The 22,526-nt window shown below is 39.5% G+C and overlaps 1 protein-coding gene across 4 annotated transcripts in view; it reads left to right on the forward strand.

Moving 5' to 3' along the window:
- Nucleotides 1–22,310, forward strand: part of rngtt (RNA guanylyltransferase and 5'-phosphatase) — a 429,772-nt gene extending 407,462 nt beyond the window's left edge. For 2 of the 4 annotated variants that reach the window (XM_069887349.1, XM_069887347.1), the window contains 2 exons: nucleotides 801–924; nucleotides 21,253–22,310. In XM_069887349.1, coding sequence (XP_069743450.1) covers nucleotides 801–924; nucleotides 21,253–21,416 — 288 coding nt within the window. In that variant the 3' untranslated portion in view covers nucleotides 21,417–22,310. Of the gene's footprint in view, nucleotides 1–800; nucleotides 925–5,446; nucleotides 5,610–7,914; nucleotides 8,041–21,252 lie in introns of those variants that run through there. The other 2 variants (XM_069887348.1, XM_069887350.1) reach the window with 2 other exon arrangements.
- The last annotated feature ends 216 nt before the right edge of the window (nucleotides 22,311–22,526 follow it).

The following is a 22,526-nucleotide window of genomic DNA, read 5'->3' on the forward strand; positions in this document are numbered from 1 at the left end:
GAGTCATGCTCCCAGAGTCTGCTGTCTCCATCTTTTCCCTCTCCCTTCAAGATGTGTGAACTTACTATCAGTAGGACAGTTTGTGTGCTTAGATTTTGTATGAATCTACATCAGTTGGTTTTAGTGATTATACAGCTATGGCAATTGCTGAAATAAAGCAGGATACATTGTCAAATTTAGTTTGCTTTGTCTAAGCAATTGCCACATTTAGAATTTCTTCCATTACTGTAACAGATCTAATTTATCTTTAAAACAGAAATTTTATAGAATAACTTTTACTGTGGTATATATTATGCAATATATTGTATATATGTTCACTTTGCATTATTAGTTGCAGTGTAGTTGAATATTTTCCAAAATACTAAAGTACTAGGTTTAACACATTAGCATTTTGTACTTAAAAAGGAAAAGGAATAAAATATTTCTTCACTGTCTCATTAGAATTCCTACCAAAGTGTTTTGTAGTAATAAGCAATTTTCTTACTTTTACAATAAAAAAACACAAAGTGATGAAAATATTCAGCTGGTCAGTAGCCTCTGTAAAGGGAAAACAGTTATAATATACAAAAAGCTTCTGGAGGAACTTTGTAAGTCAGGCAAAAATGCTCAGTAAATATTTTAGGTCAGGACCATTCATCAAGACAGTTGCAATACTTTTTTTTTCTCTCTCTCCCCCTCCCTCCATCTCCCTCTCCCTCCAGAAGCTGAGGATTTCCGGCACTTCCTTTTTTTTGAATTTGCAACATCTTCATGTCTTTTGTTTTACATTTTCTTACTCTCATCTGTATTTTGTGTTTTAGGTGAACAAAGAACTGAAAGTTTATGACAACAAGATCATTGAATGCAAGTTTGAGAACAATAGTTGGGTTATAATGCGAGAAAGGGTAGACAAGAGCTTCCCCAATTCCTTCGACACAGCTATGGGTAAGCAGTTTTGAAAATTTTCAAATGGGTTAAATATAAAAGGAATATGGTGGAGCAAAAACACATAGTGGTTATGAAATTATTATCATTGATTTGTTTACATATGTTGCATTCCATTTAATGAAACCATTCCTATCAAAAGGTAATAAATATTTTAAGTCCAATTAATCTCATTTGAAACTTAGAGATCTGGAGTAAAGTTATGGAAACCAATTCTGACTACAAAGATTAAAGTAGTTTAAAAATGTTTAACTTTGTACGTTGGACATCCAGATGCTAACTCGTTACTTTCTGAAAAAAGTATTGAGCAGTATATTTGTATACCTGACCAGACAGGAAACCATTTCAGTAGCAATTCTTAACTGTACTTGCTGTCCCTCTGCTGCACCAAGGTTTAGCTTGGTGTTTAGCTTACTATCTGGTGCACAGAGCTACCAATAGAGTAGTAGAGTCATACAATATGGAACAAGCCCTTCAGCCCAACTTGTCCATGCTGCTAAAGTTGCCATTCTGGGCAAGTTCTATGTCCTGCATTTGATTCAAATCCTTCTTAATCCCTTCCGATCCATATATCTGTCTAAATCTCGTTTGGACGTTGTAAACCTTAGCTTCATCCGGCAGCTGGTTCCAAATATGGATCACCCTCTGAGTGAAAATTAACCATATAAGTTTCATCCCAAACTCACAAATCGTCATCTTCATATCCACCTCTCAATCTCAATAAGCTTGTTTTTTTCCTCTATTCCTCAGAATTCTTCATTCTTTCCATTTCTGGTGATTGAACTCCTTGGACTGAAAAGTTCTACCTTAGTTGCTTTGCTACCTCTCTTCACTCTCCAATTGTCTTAAAATCTTTCTCTTTGATCATGCTTTTAGTCAAATTAATATTCTATCTCTGCTTGGTGATTTCTTCTTTGGCTTGGCTTCGCGGGCAAAGATTTAATGGAGGGGTAATGTCCACGTCAGCTGCAGGCTCGTTTGTGGCTGACAAGACCGATGCGGGACAGGCAGACACGGCTGCAGCGGTTGCAGGGGAAAATTGGTTGGTTGGGGTTGGGTGTTGGGTTTTTCCTCCTTTGTCTTTTGTCAGTGAGGTGGGCTCTGTGGTCTTCTTCAAAGGAGGTTGCTGCCCGCCGAACTGTGAGGCGCCAAGATGCACGGTTTGAGGTGATATCAGCCCACTGGCGGTGGTCAATGTGGCAGGCACCAAGAGATTTCTTTAGGCAGTCCTTGTACCTCTTCTTTGGTGCACCTCTGTCACGGTGGCCAATGGAGAGCTCGCCATACAACACGATCTTGGGAAGGCGATGGACCTCCATTCTGGAGACGTGACCTGCCCAGCGCAGTTTTATTATTTGTGTTATTGAACCACTTTGGGTTATTTCACAAATGTGAGCTGTCGTTGATATCCAAGAGTTTTTTTTCTGAAGAGCTATCTCTAGAATTTATTATTTTCTTTTTTTAAGCAGCAGGCTTGCTTGACTGATATGTAGTCCACCCCACTGGTATCCCTGTAAGGAAATGAAATGATCAATGCTGAAAAATTCCAAGTTTAAGCCCTAAACTACCTAAGTTAGGTGACAGCGAAGCAGTAAAGATAGGGTTAAACAAGAAAGTTTACACAAAAGTGCTGGAGGAACCCAGCAAATCACACAGAGTTCTTTATGAAGCAGAGATAAAAATACATAACCAATGTTTCAGATGAAGGGATCAGGCCCAAAACATTGGTTATGTGTTTTTATCTTTGCTACATAAAGAACGCTGTATGATTTGCTGAGTTTCTCCAGCAATTTTGTGAAAAGAAGCAGTGAAGATTTTCTTTTCCTTCTTCTCCAACCTAGGACTGTTCAAGTATCCTGGTTACATATCATTGTCCTGTGAATCTTAATGGACATATGCATATTTGAAGGATAATAGTGATAAATATAGATCAGCTTATTGACTGGTGAAACATCAACAACCTTTCACTCAAAGTCCGCAAAACCAAGGAGATGATTGTGGACTTTAGGAAGAAGTCAGGGGCCCATGACCATTGAGGGCTCAGTAGTGGAGAGGGTCAAAAACTTCAAATTCCTGGGTGTCATCATCTCCGAGGATCTGTCCGGGAGCCTCCATGTTGATGCAATCACAAAGAAGGATCTCCAGCGGCTATACTTTATGAGGTGTCTGAGGAAATTTGGTATGTCACCAAAGATTCTCATAAACCTCCACAGGTGTTCCATGGAGAGTATTCTGGCTGGTTGCATCACTGCCTGGTATGATCAAGAATAAACTCCAGAAGGTGTTAACTCAGCCTACGACATCACAGGTACCAGTCTTCACTCTATCGAGGATATCTACATGAGGCGGTATCTTAAAAAAGCTGAGTCTATCCTCAAAGACCCCTACCAACCAGGCCATGCCCTCTTCACTCTGCTACCATCGGGAAAAAAGTACAAGCACTCAATGACACAAGGTCAGCTTCTTCCCTGCTGCCATCAGATTCCTGAATAATCAATGAATCAAAGAAGCTGCTGTGGCGGCGCACATCTCTTGTAGCGAACCGGCCATGCTTGTATGGCTGGGCTGGTGGGGCAGCTACAGGAAGATGGTTCCGTCAGGGTTTACTGATTTTCTCGTGGCTTAGGCCATAGCTCGTGGCACCGCCGCGCGGGGCGAAACTTCCATTGGCCTTAAAGAACAACGCGCGAAATTCAAGTAAGCAGATCAACCAAAACCTCCACTGTGTCCTGTGACGTGTTTCTGTGCGTGTGTAGCAGCCACTACATTGGTGACCCTGCAGAGCCCAGTTGTTAGGGATTCGACGGCGATCAGCGCTGTGGCAGTGAAGCTCCTCCACTTTTGGACCCATCGACCTCGCATGTTGTTCAGGCAGGCGGAGGCGCAGTTTCACCTCAGACAGATCATCTCTGACTCCACCATGTTTTACCATGTGGTAAGTGCTCTCAATGAAGAATCTGCGGCCAGAGTGGATAACCTGATCCATGATTCACCAGGGCAGGGAGGCCAAATATGTTGCCCTCAAAGCCCTCCTCCTCAGCACCTTCGGTCTCTCCCGTCGGCAACGCACGGCCAGGCTGATGCACCTCGATGGCCTGAAGGACAGAGCCCCATCCACTCTAATGGAATAGATGCTCGCACTGGCAGAAGGCCACAAACCCTGCCTGATGTTTGAGCAAGCCTTCCTGGAACAAATGCCGGAGGAATTCCAACTCCTACTGGCGGACGAGGATTTTTCGGACCCCCGGAAGGTCGCAGCCTGCGCCGATGTACTGCGGAGAATCAAACAAGAGAACAAGGCCGCCGTGAATCAGGTCACCTGCCCTGGACCCAGCCGACCACAGACCACCCCCAGGCAGAAGCCGGAAGAACACCAAACCACCTGGTGTTTCTACCACCAACACTGGGGAGCCCAAGCCCACAAGTGCCGATTGCCCTGATCATACCTGGAAAATGGCCAGGCCAGCCACTGCTGATGGCTGCGATGGCTGGCCACACGAACAGCCTCCTGCACATGGCCGACAAGACCACCGGTCGGCATTTCCTGGTGGACTCCGGAGTGGAGTTGAACATGCTACCCCCGACCACCCTCGAATCCCGCACGAGAACACGAGGCTCGACCCTACGGACACCAAACAGCACCGATATAAAGACCTTCTGCATGTGAGGCATTCAGGTACACCTTGGGCCAAAAAGTACCGCTGGAAGTTTCTGCTGGCCGCTATGGGCACTGCGACTTGCTTTGGGCGCACAGCCTGCTGCTAGACCTTAAGGGCAAAAGACTCATACATGCCCGAACCTTCCAGACCCTCCAACTTGAGTCTTCCAGCGTACACAGCCCAGGGATAGCCACCGTCTGTACACCCAAAACAAGTACTCCCTCATCTTGGACGAGTTCCCCGCTATCTTACGTCCACAATTTACCACCACCATGCCTCAGCACGGCGCCCGCCACCACATTGCCACACAAGGTCCTCCACTCCATGCCAAGGCCTGACGACTGCCGCTGGAGAAGATGCAGCTTGCGAAAGAGGAGTTCTCCCGCCTCCAGGAACTCGGCATAGTTTGCAGGTCGGACAGCCCCTGGGCCTCTCCCCTGCGGGGCGGATTGTTGGCCTTAAAGGGGCGCACTTGAAATTGAAATAAACAGTTCAACCGAAATCTCCATCGTGTCCTGAGGTGTGTTTCTGTGTGTGTGTAGCACCCGCTACACTGCCTTACTTTTCGTGCACTATTTAAATTTTTTTATAGTGTTGTAAGATGGTTCTAATATGAATGTTTGCAATACGATGCTGCCACAAAACACTGAATTTCATGACTTGATCTTGACAATAAATTCTGCTTCTGATGTCAAATAATGAGCTGGTTCTTTTATTCAGACACTTGCTGACATTTTTCCATACCTTGATGAAGCGCTCAAGCCGAAATGTTGGTTATGTATTTTTAACTTTGCTCTATAAAGAACACTGACCTGCTGAGTTGCTCCAGCATTATGTTTTCACTAACGATCTGGTTCTTCTAGAATTTTGAGGAGAATGACGACTTGATCGACCGAAAGGCTAGCAGTGCCCTTGTAGCTTTATCCATCGAGTCAGTAGCAGAAGACGATGATTAAGAAGATGTATAAACATATATTGTTCACGTGAAGTGCTCAAGTTAAGGAAACAATTAATGATATGGATTTGCTGTGGAAACACTTAATCTGGGCAATAGTGTAAAAAAATTGGTACTGAATCAGAATCCCTTTAGCATATTTCGTTAGAAGTAAAATTTTAAAAATCAAATGGAAAACTGATTATTAACATTTTAATTCTTTCAACAATGAATGCTGGTTATATTGGAGGTGCTGTCAAAGTTGACAATCTAAGTGAGCTGCAGATCAAGATAATCACTAGGTTACTGCTTTTTACTCAGTGCCCACTGCTCAAACAGTGAGTAAAGACAAAAATAAAGGCGAACAAAAGAGTGTTAATGATCATTTGTTATTGCTTGCAAAAGGCTCATGACATTTGCTTTCACATTTTAACTATTTCCAGAAACTCCATCCATCAACAATGGGGTTTCTCCGGATTCTATTTAATTTAAATATCACAAAAAGAAAAAGATACAACCCTATTATGCAGTTCACTGCAAAATGATATCATGTTCTCAGAAAAGATTACTTGTTTTCCTGAGTTGTAATTTGTCACTGTCATTCTACTCTATATTCTGAATCAGTTAAAGTATTTGCCTTCACTGAATTCCGAAATAATGAGCAGTTTCCTGTTACAAGATTTTATTTGTTAGCAAAAATAAATCATATAAATCGAATTTAGTGGATATATCGTTGAAACTCTGTCTCTTAAAACTGTGCGGTGGAAAATACTTGGGAAGGAGAGCAGGGAAGGAGGTTGGAATGGTAGAGGTGTTTAGGAGGATCTGCCAGAATCACGTGAAGCATTTGAAATCAACTTTCGACTCCAATTTACTAAAACCAGAGCTGTCCCTGCTGATCTTTGTGTTACTGTCATTAATTTTAGGGCTCTATTCCTGAGGTATCATTGCCTCAAGTGGTTCCTTGATCTGGCTATGATTGTCTGTACTTTGGAGGTTCTCCAGTGTTTAATGAATAATTAGTCATCTTGAATGAAATTGAGCATAAAATGCCATAGTTCAGTGAGGCCCTTTGGCTGTTGATGTTGTGCCGACCCATATGTTCTTAAAAAAAATACTAAACCCTCCTTACCCTGTTACCCTCTAATTTTCTTCCATCCATGTGCTGCCTCAGAGTCTCTTAAATGCCCCTAATTTTTCAGTCTCCACCATCATCCTTGGCAAGGTATTCCAGGCACCCACAACTCTCAGTGTTTTAAAAAAAAATTACCCTTGATGTCTCCGTTAAATCTCCCTCCCTTCACTTTGTATATATATCCTCTGGTGTTTGCTATTCCTGCCCTGAGAAAAAGACGCTGGCTATCCACACTATCTATGCCTCTCATAATCTTGAGTTTACCAAAAAATTGCCTAGACAGTAACTTGTCTATCAACATTATCTGGCTTTGTGCCCTTGTATGTGCATTCAGAAGGTGTACCTCTCCCATCATGCATCTGGTGAAACAAAGATAGCAGTTGGCCACAAAGTATGTTCTGCCATTCATTGAATTCACAGACCTTACTCTAAATGCTTACCTTTTTCCCTACTTCCTTCAGTAACTTCCCAAATCCATCATTGGAAAATTAATAGTTGACTAACATTAATTCCCATTTGTAAAAGATTCCAAATTCCAACCGGACTGTGTGCTATAACTTCTGCAAAGATCTCCAATTTTGGACAATGTCCCTGAGTCCTTAACTCCCAATCAGCAAAACTTGTTTCACTCTGTCTGCCCTGTCAGTTCCGTAAATGTCAGACAAACCACTCATTTCCATTAAATTTCAGGGATTTCAACCCTAGTTTCTGTCACCTTGCTTCTCATTATTTAAGCTTTTAGAGTCTAAATCTAAATTGAGCTTCCTTAAAGGCTGATCTGTTAGCCAGGGTATGCTGGAAAACACTATTGCTTCTGATAAGAACCAGCAGCATTTATCCATTTAAATATAAGTTCGAACTTTCATGCATCCATTAATAAAAATATTACTGGCAGATTCAAGTCAGTAAATGTATCATTTTTCATCACCTCTGAATTCCATTTGGAGACCAGCAGTAGAGTTGCATCTTGATGATGTTTCCCAGCATTTGCACAGGGAAATAAGTTTCACAGAGTGTGCCGAGATAAAGTTAATGAAATACTTGAGACTGTTTTGAAGGGCTTTAGATTTTAAGAAAAGGGAAAAGTAAGATTTTATTTATAGTTCTCTTTGGTTTAATTAATGTTTTTATTATTTGTCTTTTGGGTATTTACAGTGAATTAGCTTTTCAAAATGTTAACACATTTTTAAAATTTTTAAAATAATTTTTAAATGTCCCTGAATGTGAGAGACACTTAAACTATTTTTAAAAATCCTTCACAGTTTTTTCAATAGGCATTCCTGGCTGTCAAATATTTAAAGAATGCTTTGAGGATGGGTTTTTATTTCAATGTATTTCACTGGAGGGCCCACTGCCATTAGAGTCAAGGATGTCCTGAGCCAGCATCTGGACTAGGTGAGTACAGACATGTGGTGGTGATGTTGGGCAACAGGCTTAGATCAGTAAGATTTGTACAATCCCTCCCCCCACATCTGCCCACAGTGAAAAAAGTAGATCTGTTTTCTTTGGATGTTCAAAGAATGATGGTTGATCTTATTGAAATGTATAAGACCTGGTAGGGGCTTGTCAGGGTGGATCAGAATCAGAATTTATTCTAATGAACAAGTCACGAAATACAGTAGCATTATAGTAGAAACATTCATTATTATGAACCATTTTACAACAATAATATAAAAAATAAAAATGGTGCAGAAAAAGTAAGGATGTCAAGGTGGTTCCACTAGTGAATTTTTGTTTCAAATGAAAGGACATAGCTTACGTTTGTTTGTCGCTCTATACCTAAGCATTGAAAAGAATTCTTAAGGTGAGCAGACTAACAGGTTAGCTCTAGCATTTGCAAGTTGTATAAAGTAAAAGAACAAGAGAACATTTTGTAGGGTGTAGAGTTTTAATGCAAAACAAAAGGACAAGTACCAAACAAGGGCCGCACGATAGCACTGTTGTGGACTTCATTCATGGTTGGCGTAGAGGTTGGCGCAAATCCTTTACAGCTCCAGTGATCAGGACCGGTCCGGGGTTCGAGTCCCACGCTGACTGTATGGAGTTTGTATGTTCTCCCTGTGACTGCATGGGTTTTTTTCCAGGGGCTCCAGTTTCCTCCCACCATTCAAAAATGTAAGGGGGTGTAGGTTAATGGGGTGTAAATTGGGCGTATGGCATCGTAGGACTAAAATGGCCTGTTACTGTGCTTTATGTCTAAAACATTTTTTAAAATTCAAAAGCCTAATGGCGAAGGGTGGAAAAATTAAGCCTATTGATGGACAATTTTACACTCTTGAGTCTTCTTCCCATTGGGGAGTATTGGGTTCTTCACTATGTTGGCTGCCTTTCCTAGGCAACAGGAGATGTAGATGGAGTCCATGCAAGGGAGGGAGGTTTGCCTGATGTTCTGAGGTACATTTACTATCTTCTGCTGCTTCTTCCAATCTTGAGCATAGCAACTCCTATATCTCACTGTGATGTATGCAGCAAGTAGGCTTTTGATGGTGCGCTTGTAGAAGTTGTTGAGAGACAAGGTGGAGATGGTGAAGTCGCTATTCTTCCAAAAAAAATTAGAGGCGTTGGTGTGTTTACTTGACCATTGTGTCAATGTGCTTGGTCAGATCAGTTGATTGTAAATGTTTATTCCAAAGAATATGAATCCATCTACTCTTTTCATTTCAATACCATTGATGTGCACAAGAGTGTAGTCTTTGTCCTCTTTCCTGAAGTCAGTGATCATCTCCTTTGTCTTATTAACTTTGAGGGAGAGGTTGTTATGTGGACACCGTGCCATAAGACTTTCAATCTCCTTTCTGTATTGCTTCTCGACATTAAATGATATCTGGTGTCATCAGCAAATATAAAGATTGAAGTGAAATGGTGTTTGGCTCTATGGTCATGGGTGCAGAGGGAGTATAGTAGGTACTGAGTACATATTCCTTGAGGAGCGTTGGTGTTGAGTGAGATCATTGGAAGAGAAATAGTTACCCATCTTCACTGATTGTGGTTGACAGGAAGTCAAGAATCGACAGGCAGAAGGGGACTTGGAGGCCGAGATACCAGAGTTTGCAAATGAATTTGCTAGGGACTATGGTACTGAAGACAGAGCTGCGGTCTATGAACAGTAATCTAGCATTGGTAGCTTGGCTTCCAGGTGTTCCAAGACAGAGTGAAGAGCCAGGGAGATGGTGACTGCCGTGGATCAGTTTGAACCCTACACCTGTCAAAGGGCCCAGGCCCAAAGTATTGATTACTCTTTGCCTTCTATGAATGCTGCATGACCTGCTGAATTTCTCCAGGATGTTTGTGCACTTGACCCCAGCATCTGCAGACTTTCTTGTTAAACCTAGTAATTCCTTATGCCTTATGCTCAGAACCACTCTCAGTATGCAGCTGCGATACAGCTAAGGTTATGAATAACTGTGGAGAATGCATAGTTACTTCTACTCCACAGCCATTTAATTCATTAACCTATCTGAGCATTTTCTACTCCTGCCCAAGATACTTTATTGATTTGTGTACATGAGCCTGACCCCTTGAACTTCAAGGCTCTTTGTAACTCCCAATAGCTCTACATTCTATAAACTGGCAGGTAATTCTATCCTTTACTTCGGAACAGATAAAAGAAAACATCAAAGCTAAATCAATCAACTGTGGGGGAGTCATCTTGGGTTTGATTGCTACCACCACAATGATAATAATCAGCATGAATTGAGTTGTATTTTCTATCGAGTCCAAATTGTTCTTTTATTGCCTGCAATAACTCTTCTAAGAACTTAATTTATTTAATTTGCTATCTACTAGCCCCACCTTGTCTCAGTTTTTGTTGCAATATACCAACAAATTGTTGCCAGAAGGCCATGACATCAAGTACTAACTCTGTTCATCTCTCTATAGATGCCTTCTCATAACCACCTAATTACTTACAGCATTTCAAATTTCAAGCTTCCATGATATTTTACACTGCATAGAAAGTTAAGTTGGAGCCTGGGAGTCGATGTAATATCCCAAAATAAAGAAAATCCAAGGTGTTTATGTTTCTGAACAGACAGTGAACCACAGACACTACCTCTCTTTCTCTTATTTTTGCACTAATTTATTAATTTTAAATGAAATTTTTTATCAATAATTGCTCTGCAATGCTGTCACAAAACATCAAATATCGTGACGTGTGCATGACAAAAAACTCTGATTCTGAAAAATGTCCTACATAGAACAGTTAACATAGAAGATAGGAGCAGGAGTAGGTCATTCGACCCTTCGAGCCTGCTCCGCCATTCAACAAGATCATGGCTGATCTTAAAGTTCAGTACCCCGTCCCCACCTTCTCTCCATAACCTTTAATACCCTTATACTGAAGAAATATATCTAATTCCCTCTTAAATATATTTAATGAACCTGCCTCCACTGCCCTCTGTGGCAATGAATTCCACAGATTCACCACCCTCTGGGTATAGAAATTCCTCCTCATCTCGGTCCTAAACGGTTTGCCTATTATCCTCAAACCATGGCCCCGGGTTCTGGATTTTCCCATCATTGGAAACATCCCATCTGCATCCATTCTGTCCAGTCCTGCCAGAATTTTATATGTCTCTATGAGATCCCCTCTCAATCTTCTAAACTCCAGCGAGTACAATCCCAATTTGCGCAATCTTTCCTCATAAGTCATTCCTGCCATTCCAGGTATCAGCCTGGTGAATCGCCTCTGCACTCCCTCCATTGCAAGAACATTCTTCCTTAGATAAGGTGACCAAAACTGCACACAATACTCCAGGTGGGGTCTCACCAAGGCCCTGTACAGCTGCAGTAAGGTATTCTTGTTCCTATACTCAAACCCTCCTGATATGAAGGCCAACATACCATTTGCCTTTTTAACCGTACATGCTGTACCTGCATGCTCGCCTTCAGAGACTGGTGTACAAGTACCCCTAGGTCTCTCTGCACTTCCCCATCTCTTAATCTATTGCCATTCAAATAGTAATCTGCCCTCCAGTTTGTATTACCAAAGTGGATAACCTCACATTTATCCACATTGTAGCGCATTTGCCATGTATCTGCCCAGTCCCTCAATTTATCCAAATCACACTGGAGCTTCCTGACCCCCCTCTTCCATGCACACAACCCCTCCTAGCTTAGTGTCATCTGCAAATTTGGAGATATTACATCCAATCCCCTCATCCAGATCATTAATGTAAATTGTGTACAGCTGGGGTCCCAGTACAGATCCCTGTGGCACCCCACTGGTCACCGCCTGCCACTCAGAAAACGAGCCATTTATCCCAACTCTCTGTCTTCTACCTGCCAGCCAGTTCTAAATCCACATCAATACTTTGCTCTCAATCTCATGAGTCTTGATTTTGTAAACCAGTCATTTATGCAGGACCTTATCGAAGGCCTTTTGGAAGTCCAGGTGCACCACATCCACTGGGTCTCCCCCATCTATTTTACCTGTCACCATCTCAAAGAATTCCAATAGATTTGTCAAGCATGATTTACCTTTTGTAAATCCATGTTGACTCCGTCCGATCCCTTCTCTGCTAGTCATATGCTCCGCTATTACATCCTTAATAATGGATTCCATCATTTTGCCCACTACTGATGTAAGGCTCACCGGCCTATAATTCCCCGCTTTTTCTCTACCCCCCCTTTTTAAATAGTGGGGTAACATTAACTACCCTCCAATCCATGGGTACTGATCCTGAGTCTATCGAGTTCTGGAAAATAATTCTTAAAGCATCTGCTATCTGAATGGCCACTTCCTTAAGTACCCTAGGATGTAGATTATCAGGCCCTTGGGATTTATCTGCATTCAATCCCATCAATTTCCCCAAGACCATGTCCTTAGAGATACTGATTTCTTTCAGTTCCTCCCTTGCATTAGTCTCTATGTTTCCCAACATCCTTGGGAGGTTATTTGTATCCTCTCTTGTAAAAACAGAACTAAAGTAAGAATTTAATTGGTCTGCCATTTCCTTATTCCCCATTATATATTCCCCTGATTCCGACTGCAAGGAACCTACTCTGGATTTCACCAATCTTTTCCTCTTGACATATTTATAAAAGCTTTTGCAGTCGGTTTTTATATTTGCCGCAAGCTTACTTTTGTAATTTATTTTTGCTCTCTTGATTAATCCCTTTGTCCTCCTTTGGCGCATCTTGAACTGCTTCCAGTCTTCGGTTGTGGTACTTTTTTTGGCCAATTGATATGCTCTCTCTTTGGACCTAATGCTGTCTCTAATTTCCCTTGTTATCCATGGTTGAGTCACCTTTTTTGGTTTATTTTTATGCCAAAGCGGTATAAACGATTTTTGCAATTTCTCCATTAGATCTGTGAATGCTTCCCATTGTCCATCCACAGTCAACTCCCCCATAAACACCACCCAATCAATCTTACTCAACTCCCATCTCATACCATCATAATTCCCTTTATTTAAATTCAGGACTTTAGTCTCGGTTTTAATTTCATCACTCTCCATGTCAAGTGAGAATTCGATCATATTGTGATCGCTCCTACCCAAAGGGCCTCGTACAACAAGATTGTTGATTAGCCCCTTATCATTGTATAATACCCAATCTAAAATGGCCTGCTCCTGAGTTGGTTCCTCGACATATTGGTCTAGATAACCGTCCTGTAAACATTCAAGGAATTCCTTCTCCTCAGTATTTTTACTAATTTGGCTAGTCCAATCTATATGCAAATTAAAGTCTCCCATGATGATAGCTGTTCCCTTATTGCACGCTTTTCTAATTTCTCTTTTAATGCCTTCCCTCACCTCTTCACTACTATTTGGAGGCCTATATACCACCCCCACTAACGTTTTCCACCCCTTGCTATTCCTCAGTTATACCCATATAGATTCTATACCCATATAGATTCCGCGTCTTCCAAGTTGATATCCTTTCTGTCAATCATGTCGGTCCCTTCTCTCACCATCAATACTACCCCACCCTCTTTCTTGCCGATCCCTCCTAAATATCGTATACCCCGGGATGTTAAGTTCCCAGTCTTGCCCACCCTGCAGCCATGTTTCTGTAATCCCAATCAAATCATATTTGTTTTTCTCAATTTCCACAGCTAATTCATCTACCTTGTTCCGAATGCTTCTTGCATTAAGATATAAAGCCTTCAGATTTGCTTTTTTCACCCTCCTTGCTCTTTCTGATTTTTTACTTTCGCTGCCTAACCTAACTTTTCCTGTTTTATCTTTTCTGTCCTTTGCCCTATCATACAGGTTCCCACCCCCCTGCCAAATTAGTTTAAACCCCACCCGACAGCTGTACCAAACCTAGCTGCCAATATATTGACCCCTTTTGGGTTTAGGTGTAACCCATCCTTCTTGTAGAGGTCATGCCTTCCCCAAAAGAGATCCCAATGATCCAAGAAGCCAAAACCCTGTCCTTTACACCAGCCCCTCAGCCACACATTCATTTTTCTTAACCTTCCATTTTTGTCCTCAGTTGCACTTGGCACAGGTAGCAAACCAGAGATCACCATCCTGGCTGTCCTATTTCTTAGTTTCTGTCCTAGCTCTCTGTAATCCTTTTTCAGTACCTCCTCCTTCTTTTTATCTATGTCATTGGTACCCACATGTAGCAAGACATCAGGCTGATCGCCTTCTCCTTTTAGAATACCCTGGACCCGATTTGAGATATCCCGCACCCTTGCACCAGGGAGGCAGCACACCATGCGGGCATACCTATCTGGCTCACAGAATCTTCTGTCTGTATTTCTGACAATGGAGTCCCCAATGACCACTGCATTCCTCTTTACCTTTTGGTCCACCATGCCAGGCTCAGTGCCAGCGACATGGTCAGTAGCCATAGTTGTTACCATCTGAATTCCTGAGACTTCTTTGAATCTTTTACATTTTCCTATAAAATTGAGGCATTAGCCTCAATTAGCTTCTCCATCCCTCTTGATTTTTATTGCTCTCTCTGCTGTTTGTCCTATAAAATGTACTGACCTTTTCCTTTTGTAATTTTCTTATAGTCTTGAATTTTACATGATACTAATGTCTTTCACATGATTTCATTTTACCTCTATTTGGAATGTATTCAACTTACACATTACTTTTAATGTTTGTAAATAACACCCAAAACAAATTTGCTATTTATTGCAACATTATTCACAACTGAGGCTTTAAGTAAATTGCTGGATGTTCAAAAAATGGAACTAAATTGTGGACAAATTCAACACATTTTAGGAAAGTAATGTGACTCTCAATTCACTGTGGTAATTTTCAAAAGTCAGCAGGTTTATTTGCTAATTGAAGACATACACACCATGTGCATGCACACATGGTCTCTCCCGCAAGCACTCCTTCTTTGTCAGCAGCTACCTTTATGTAATGGTGAGCTGATCATTATAGAATGAATGCTATCCTGAATCACTTTGCAGATTAAAGTGTAGTTATGTCTTGGCTTTATGTGACCAGGATGTAGCTAAGATATTTTAAACATTGCCGGATGTAGAAAGGTGCAGCTATATTTGGAGCATAATTCTTCAGTGCTACAGCAAGGATGTTGCCTTTGCAATTCTAAACCATTGTTGGATATCATGCAAAAGGGCTTGCAGTGGGCTCTATGAAGGTGAAGACCTTGGGAGGATGCCAAGATAAATTATCTTATAAAAGATGGTTGCAGACACTTCAAACTTGCCTTTGGCACTCTAAGAATGATTGCACCACCCATGACAATAGAGGTAGTCTATGATTGTCTGCTACCAACGATGACTGGAAGTGATGGGATACCAGAGCTTTGATATGATCCACTAAGCCATTTAACTCTGTCAGTTGAATTCAGCTTTTGCAGCTTGGTACACATTTAACTTCACTGATCTTGCAATTTTGCAGAGGCTGGTACCTCAATTTTATGTACAACTGGTGTTGCTTTTAGTATACTCCTCTATACTTTTCATTCAAGCAGGACTGTTCCACTGAATGGATAGTGAGGGATTAAATCAGTTACATATTATTATGGGAAACTACTCTACAAATGGTGGTCCACATCATTTCACAGTTGCCTGACTTGAAAGTTAACTGTTCTAAATCTGTCACATTTCACACACTGATAGAGAGCCACACTACACTATGGCAATTGTCCTCTGTGTAAAGGCAGGACTTTGTCCATCCAAAGGTCCTCCTTCCAATCCTGTCAATGGACAAATGTAGCAACCACAGATAGATTGGTGAGAATGAAGCCAAGTAGGTTCACCCTTCACTTCCTGCTGCAGATGTGGCTTAGACAATGTTGACAGTGCCTTTGCAGAGAATATTCTGTGGCAATACACTCTCAGTACCTTTTCCATTGTGGAGAATTCACGGAGAAGCTCAAAAATGCCTATATATAAGGCAGTGGATGCCGACCAATGGAGCATAAGAGTATTCCGGCAGTATGCATGGCATGTCTCTCACTCTCCTGTCATTATCCAATCAGGGGACAGTCATTCAGTGAGAAGTGCTGAGAATGAAGGTAGCAGCATGAGGTGTAACTAAAAATGAGGTATCAATTCTGCAAATTTGCTGAAGCACTCGGAAATCAGTACACTGTTAAGTTTGCAACATCATGAACAAACATTTTTAATCCATGCCTGAAGCACCCCAATTTATTTTAATGCTTTATATATTTACTTATTAATACACTAATAGTAACCCTTTTAGTTTTCTCAAACTAATTTTCACTTCTGTCTTCACTTCCTTACATTATCTTCTCTGACAGATTTTTTCAAATTCATCCACCCTCGACATCTGTAGATTGTTTTATGTCTTCACTGGGTCATTGTAATCCTAACATTAATCAGTGAATAATTTATAATATAAGTGCTTTGGCTGCATTGGAGCATATAAATTCAAGAGTTAACTGTTTTGAAATGATGGGTAAAGAGGTTGAGTATGTGTAGCAATCTTTATAATAATTTTATAGAGTTCTTTATGCAATGCATTCCAGGCATCTCTACCTTAATAGTTACAGTACCATTTCATCATTCTGTGCTTTTCATTAAACTGTTACCCCTAGTTTTCGAAAAGACTACATCTGCTTGGCTAGACAACGAATTGGAATCATAATTAAGTGAATAGAAAGGTTAATGAGCATCATTTTTCCGAGATTACTTCTATGTCCTTTATTTTATTCAATTATTGTCTGCCATCTCCTGGTGCTATTTGTTGAGTATTTCTACTGATAAAATTGTGGTTCCAATATCATCTGATACATTTTTAAGATACTTCAGTTTTTTTAAGGTGGAGTCATTGCCATAATGAACACAACACCCAGCATGGTTCAAGAGTTCTTTTTATTTTGTTGTGTGGGTGTTTGCCTTTTGGAATTATGGATGAACTCCCAATATATCGAAATGCAGTTGTTACTATTTTCCCTTGTGTGTACAGTTTCTCTTGTAAAGATGAAGTTCCTTGAATTTCAAATGGTGACTCAGTTATTGAATATAATTTATATTTATAAAATAAGATGTAGTCAGTGGAATAGGAAATGTATTTGTTCATGAGGATATTTCTGAGCAAGCATTTCATCCTGCTTTACATTTAATGGAGCATGATAATTTAATATAATTGAACTTTTAATAACATTGCTGTAAAACCACATGATTACCATGGGTTAACTAAAAGCACTAATTAAACCAATTATTAATGGTAGGTCTCCTTTTAAGTAATTTATCTTCCACCTTCTGCCTTTTAAAAACCTGGTGAATTTTCAGGATTGTAGCCATAGACATAAACTGTCACTCATTAAGTACAAATTTCCATTGCCATAATTTGCTAGTAAACTAAAATAAAAAAAATGTTTCTGTGATGCATTCTATTGCTTCCCCAATCCCCTATCCTCCCACTCACTAGTCACAGACCAATAATCTAGCCCCTTCTTCAGTTTGTGTCTTTGCATAGTTTCTTCCTGATCCCCTCCCCTTCCATGCGCTTTCCAAATTCCTCTTGTCCATGAAACTCATTTCCTGTTTCTCTTGATTCCTTTTCCACCTAACTAATTATCACCAAGCTTTCTTTCCTGAATAATACATTAACATGTATTATTTAATGATACACATAATGAAATTTTTCAATGTTTCCCTTCTCTTCAGAAGATGTTATTCCAACAGTCCTTGTACATGTATATTTCCCAGAACTCATTGTCTGAATTGCAAGTTTCTTGTTACCTGACACAGTCCTACAAGAGTTATTGGCAAAATTATTAACATGACTGTATCATAGATAGTTCTAACATGTCTTCGTCACCATCCTCCTTGATGGTGCTCCAGAAACCTAGTCATTGTCTTAACTATAAAGCCAGATATTAATGTGTAAATGCTGCTTTTTTCTGCACTGTTTCTCTGGTGTTCCTCAAGTATTTGTCCAAGACTGCCTCTTATTTCTCAACACTTTCTGCCCCTTAGCAATATCATATCAAATCACAGCCTCAGTTTTGTAGGCTGTCAGTGCCTGGTTCCAACTCACCACCCCTAAATTTGTCAGACTGCTTGTCCAACATATAGCACTAGAAGTGAAGAAATTTCTTCCAACTAAATATTGGCAAGACAAAACCATTGTCTGGTCCCCATCACAGAATCTATTTCCAGATACCAAGGCTCTGCTGGCCATACCCTGATTCGCATTAAATCCTGTTGGCTCATCATCCTGAATAGAATCCTGCTTCAGCAAGGCCTTGTCTTAAAATTTCTTACAGTTTTTACAAATCTATCCATGGTCTTAATTATCCCCACCCAAATAACCTTTTTGCCAGCATTCCTTCGAGATATCTGTGTTCTTTTGGCTCTAGTTTTTGATGCATCCTTGGACTAAATTACTTCAACATTAATGGCTGCCATTGCTCTAAGCTCTCAAATTCTCTTTATAAATTTTTATATTTCATTACTTCCTTTTATATTTAAATCTACTATTTTGATCAAGTTGCCTCATTGTGATTTGGTGTCTCAACATCCTGAAATTCTGGGATACATTGCTATTTTAGGCTGTCATATAAATTGTTACTATTTGTTCTGTAAGGTTGAAAGCTAAGGCATATTTTGTGTCGAGATATAGGAAACTTCTCTATCTGATTTTTATTATTCAGAAATACAGCACTCACTTTCACTTCATCAAGGACAATGAGCATGACTGCCCTTGACCTCATCATTATCATTGGGAAGCCAGATGCAAACTTGATGAGAACACATCATATTCCTTCTGGACAGCCTTAAACTCCAAAGGCATGAAGTTATTTTTTCTAATTTTAGGTAACTCTCATCCCTCTCTCATTTCTAGTTCCATTGTTTTGATCTTTAAGTATTCCTGCCCTTTTCTTTCTAAACCCCTGCCCCCTCCCCCACTACCCTAGTGTTCTCCTCCTCCACTTCTCTCTCTCCTGTCCAATTCCTGCCTAAACTTCTTCCACCCCTTGACATTGTTGATATGTCTCCTCACTTTTATTTCGATCAAGTCCCAACCCATAACATTGATTCACCATAGAACACTACATCACAGAAAAGGGCCCTACAGCCCATCTTGTCTGTGCTGAACTACAATTCTGCCTATAATTCTTCCTGACCCATTGAGCTTTCCATTTTGTTCAACATTCCAACATCTGCAGTTTTTATGTTTCTGTGAGATATTCCAAAAACATTGAAAGGAAATCCGGCATGACAGCACCTGAAGCTGATGTGGGTGTCCACAGAGTGGAAGTAGATGTCTCTGTTCTTGTTCTGTTCTTGTAGATGTCTCTGTTCTTGTTCTTATTCTGTTCTTGTGAAAGATTTAGGGTAACTCACATGTTCAGAAAGCTCCACTATGAACAATCTAAATTGCTTCATCATTAAAAGAATAATGGATATAATTGGATGGGCACTCATGGATAGCAGGTTACCAGGGAAGCAAATGATGGTAAATGATAGATGGATTCTTCCCTGATTATAGATAATTTTTTGGCAGTGTTTATGGTTCCCAGCTAACACACCTGTCTTTCTTTATGTTGAATATGATCCTTGTCACTGAAGACTTTCCATGTGGTACCACACCACATTATTAGCTTTGCTGGAGTTCTTTGTTGGGATTGCTATAAATGATTGCTACTTAGTCAAAGACCATCACTCTCTTCCTTCATCTGACATTCAGCACCTGATATAATTTGTTTTAAGTATATAAAGAGATAACAGATAAATATTTCTATAGCATCCAGTTTATTGGTATTACAAGAGTTGCTGTTGACATTTTACAAATTATTATAATTAACGCTGCATGGGTGTCGTTTATTGAAGGACTTGTTTCAGTGCTGTTCGGCACTAAGTTTACTGCTACTTTTGCTTTACGAAGGTTGGGAAGAATGAATGGATTAAATGGTCACCGTGTTTACTGTAATACTTCAGGTTTTTAATCTTAGCTAAACAATAAAATTGTAATCCATAACCACTAAAATTAGCCATTTCCAGAAATTTGTGTTACCTGTTCATTGCTTGGTAATTGTGATGATTTTTTTCCTTCAGTAATATTGAAATACTCGTTTCTGTGTATAAATTAGCACCTCCTATCCTAGTTGTTGACACTACCACTAGAATAATTGTATGTTAGCAGGTATAAAACAAACTGTGTGGGTTATATCCCAGTGGTGGTCTTGCAAGACTTTGCTAAATTTGTTTTGTAGGGTTGCACAAAATTAATGTGCATAGTTTATATTGCTGTGGGACCAAAACTACTTTGGAAACTGCAGGATAAATTAGGGATGAAGCCCTGAATGTGAAATAATAATATTGCCTCAGTTCCATGTAAAGAGAAAATAAAATAGATCTGAGAATAGCCCAGAGCCATCCTTTTTATTATAGAGATAAAACCCACACACAGTAAGAAAGGTGGTCAGGGGGATTTAACATCAGATGAATCAGTCTGTGTCTGAAAACAATGTTTACTTGTTCAGTGGGAGAATTGTTCAAAAAACAGATCATAAGCTAAGAATTAGACAAACCTCGAAGTTTCATAAATTGTACCATGTCAGGAGAAATCTAAAAATGTATTTGATTTTATTGTAAATCTGTTTTTATATTTGTTTTGAATTGTATTGTTTATGATCTTGATGTAGTAGTAAAACAAAGACTTGTTAACCCAGGAACTTTTTAAATATGACTTTTTACACATTAGAGTAAGATCCTTGTTGACAGGATAAAATAGATGGTTTCTCAAATGTATGTTGATAATAATAGATCTCACTTCCAGATCACATTTATAAATTTGAATGTTGAACATATATTTTTGGAATTGAGTTTCAATGTGAGCTTTCAAAATGCAAATGTTGAATTTGATATATCGGTTGCTTGGGATAATAATTTTGCTGGAATCAAATGTATTGCACCTGACCCTAGCTTCTGCAGACTTTCTTGTTTAACTCTATTTTATCATACCATTCCTTTGGTTTTCTGTTGACCAAAGGATTGAAATAATTATTTATAAAGTATTCAGATAATGTTCAAAGTATTAGGTTGAGGTAGGCATGAGGATAATGCAGGCTTAACTCCTGAGGGTTAGTAGAAATTATGGCTATAGATATTTCATCTCTCATTCATGTTTATGTATGTGAAGCAGTACTGACATCACTGTAAATGTCTGATTACCATTTTTTATTCCCAGCTGTCTGCAACAGCATCAAGAATCCAGTTACAAAGGAATTCCTGTTCGAATTCATTGAAAGGAATCAAATGCTAACCCAAAGAGAACCACGGAAAAAATCTCTGGATATGGACTCTGAGCTAATGCCACCGCCACCTCCAAAGCGACCAAACCATGCTTTGTAAGCATCAGATTTGTACACACAGCATCTTTGTAAAAACTTTCAAATACAGAATCATTGTTTTTACAGCTCTGCATAGGCTGACATCAAAGCTGTCCTGTACAGAACAAATGGAAACAGATCTTCTTAAATGTCATTAGATTTCGCTCAATTCAGTAAACTGTAAAAATTAAATAAAAGAAATCTTCACTTATTAAGATGAAGATTAGATTTCCAAAATCTTCCTTATTTCAGATTGTTTATGGACTCTTTTTCCATTATTTCACAACACATTTTCATCCCTATCTTATTGTGAGAAGTTACAACCATGTAAGTTTTTATTCTGTGGAGGAAAAATCACACTCTTGCTTTATTTTGCAATCTATACTCGATTAATTCAAAATTCTACAGAGCCATTAGCTTTCAATCAATTTTACAGTTTGTTGTATATATAACTTAGAGATTAAATTAACATACTGTTTTTTAAGAGCTTTATTTTTTTTTTCATTTTAATCTACCGACGATGCAGGCCAAAAAGAAAGGAAAGGTTACCATTTAATGTCTATTCTGATTACCATAGTTTTTGAAAACATGAATGTGAACCAATTTTGCAGTAATTAAAAAATGATAATGATTTCCTGATCACCTTGCCCTACCCAAACTATGTATTTGCTTTAATTTAAAAATGGAAGGCGTGTTAGCCTAAGTGCATCCATACCACCACCACCCCACCCTTCCATATCTACCCTCTTTTGACACTGTTTCTTGTTTTCTCTGTTAAATTATGGGGGAACTTGATGTAAACATTTGCAATAAGTGTCAATGAAAGGCACCTCCTTTAGAAGTGTGTTGGATTATGTAATTTTGAGGAATACTTTGTTGCATCTTTTTTGTTAATTAAAAAATATAAATGTTTTGAGTTTGTTGCAAGATCCCTTGTTATTTTATTTGTTCTTTCTACAAATCTTCATTGACCATCTTGTTACCATTCAAAATCATACACTGATAGAGTTTGCATTAACAATCTGGCAGGCAGCTGAAATGATACATAATACTGAAATATTCAGTGAAGTTACATCAAAATGAAAGTATTTCTGAAAATTAAAACTTAAATTTTTTTATAAAAGTGGTTTTA

Source organism: Narcine bancroftii, chromosome 6 (genome assembly GCF_036971445.1).
Source record: "Narcine bancroftii isolate sNarBan1 chromosome 6, sNarBan1.hap1, whole genome shotgun sequence".
Taxonomy (NCBI): domain Eukaryota; kingdom Metazoa; phylum Chordata; class Chondrichthyes; order Torpediniformes; family Narcinidae; genus Narcine; species Narcine bancroftii.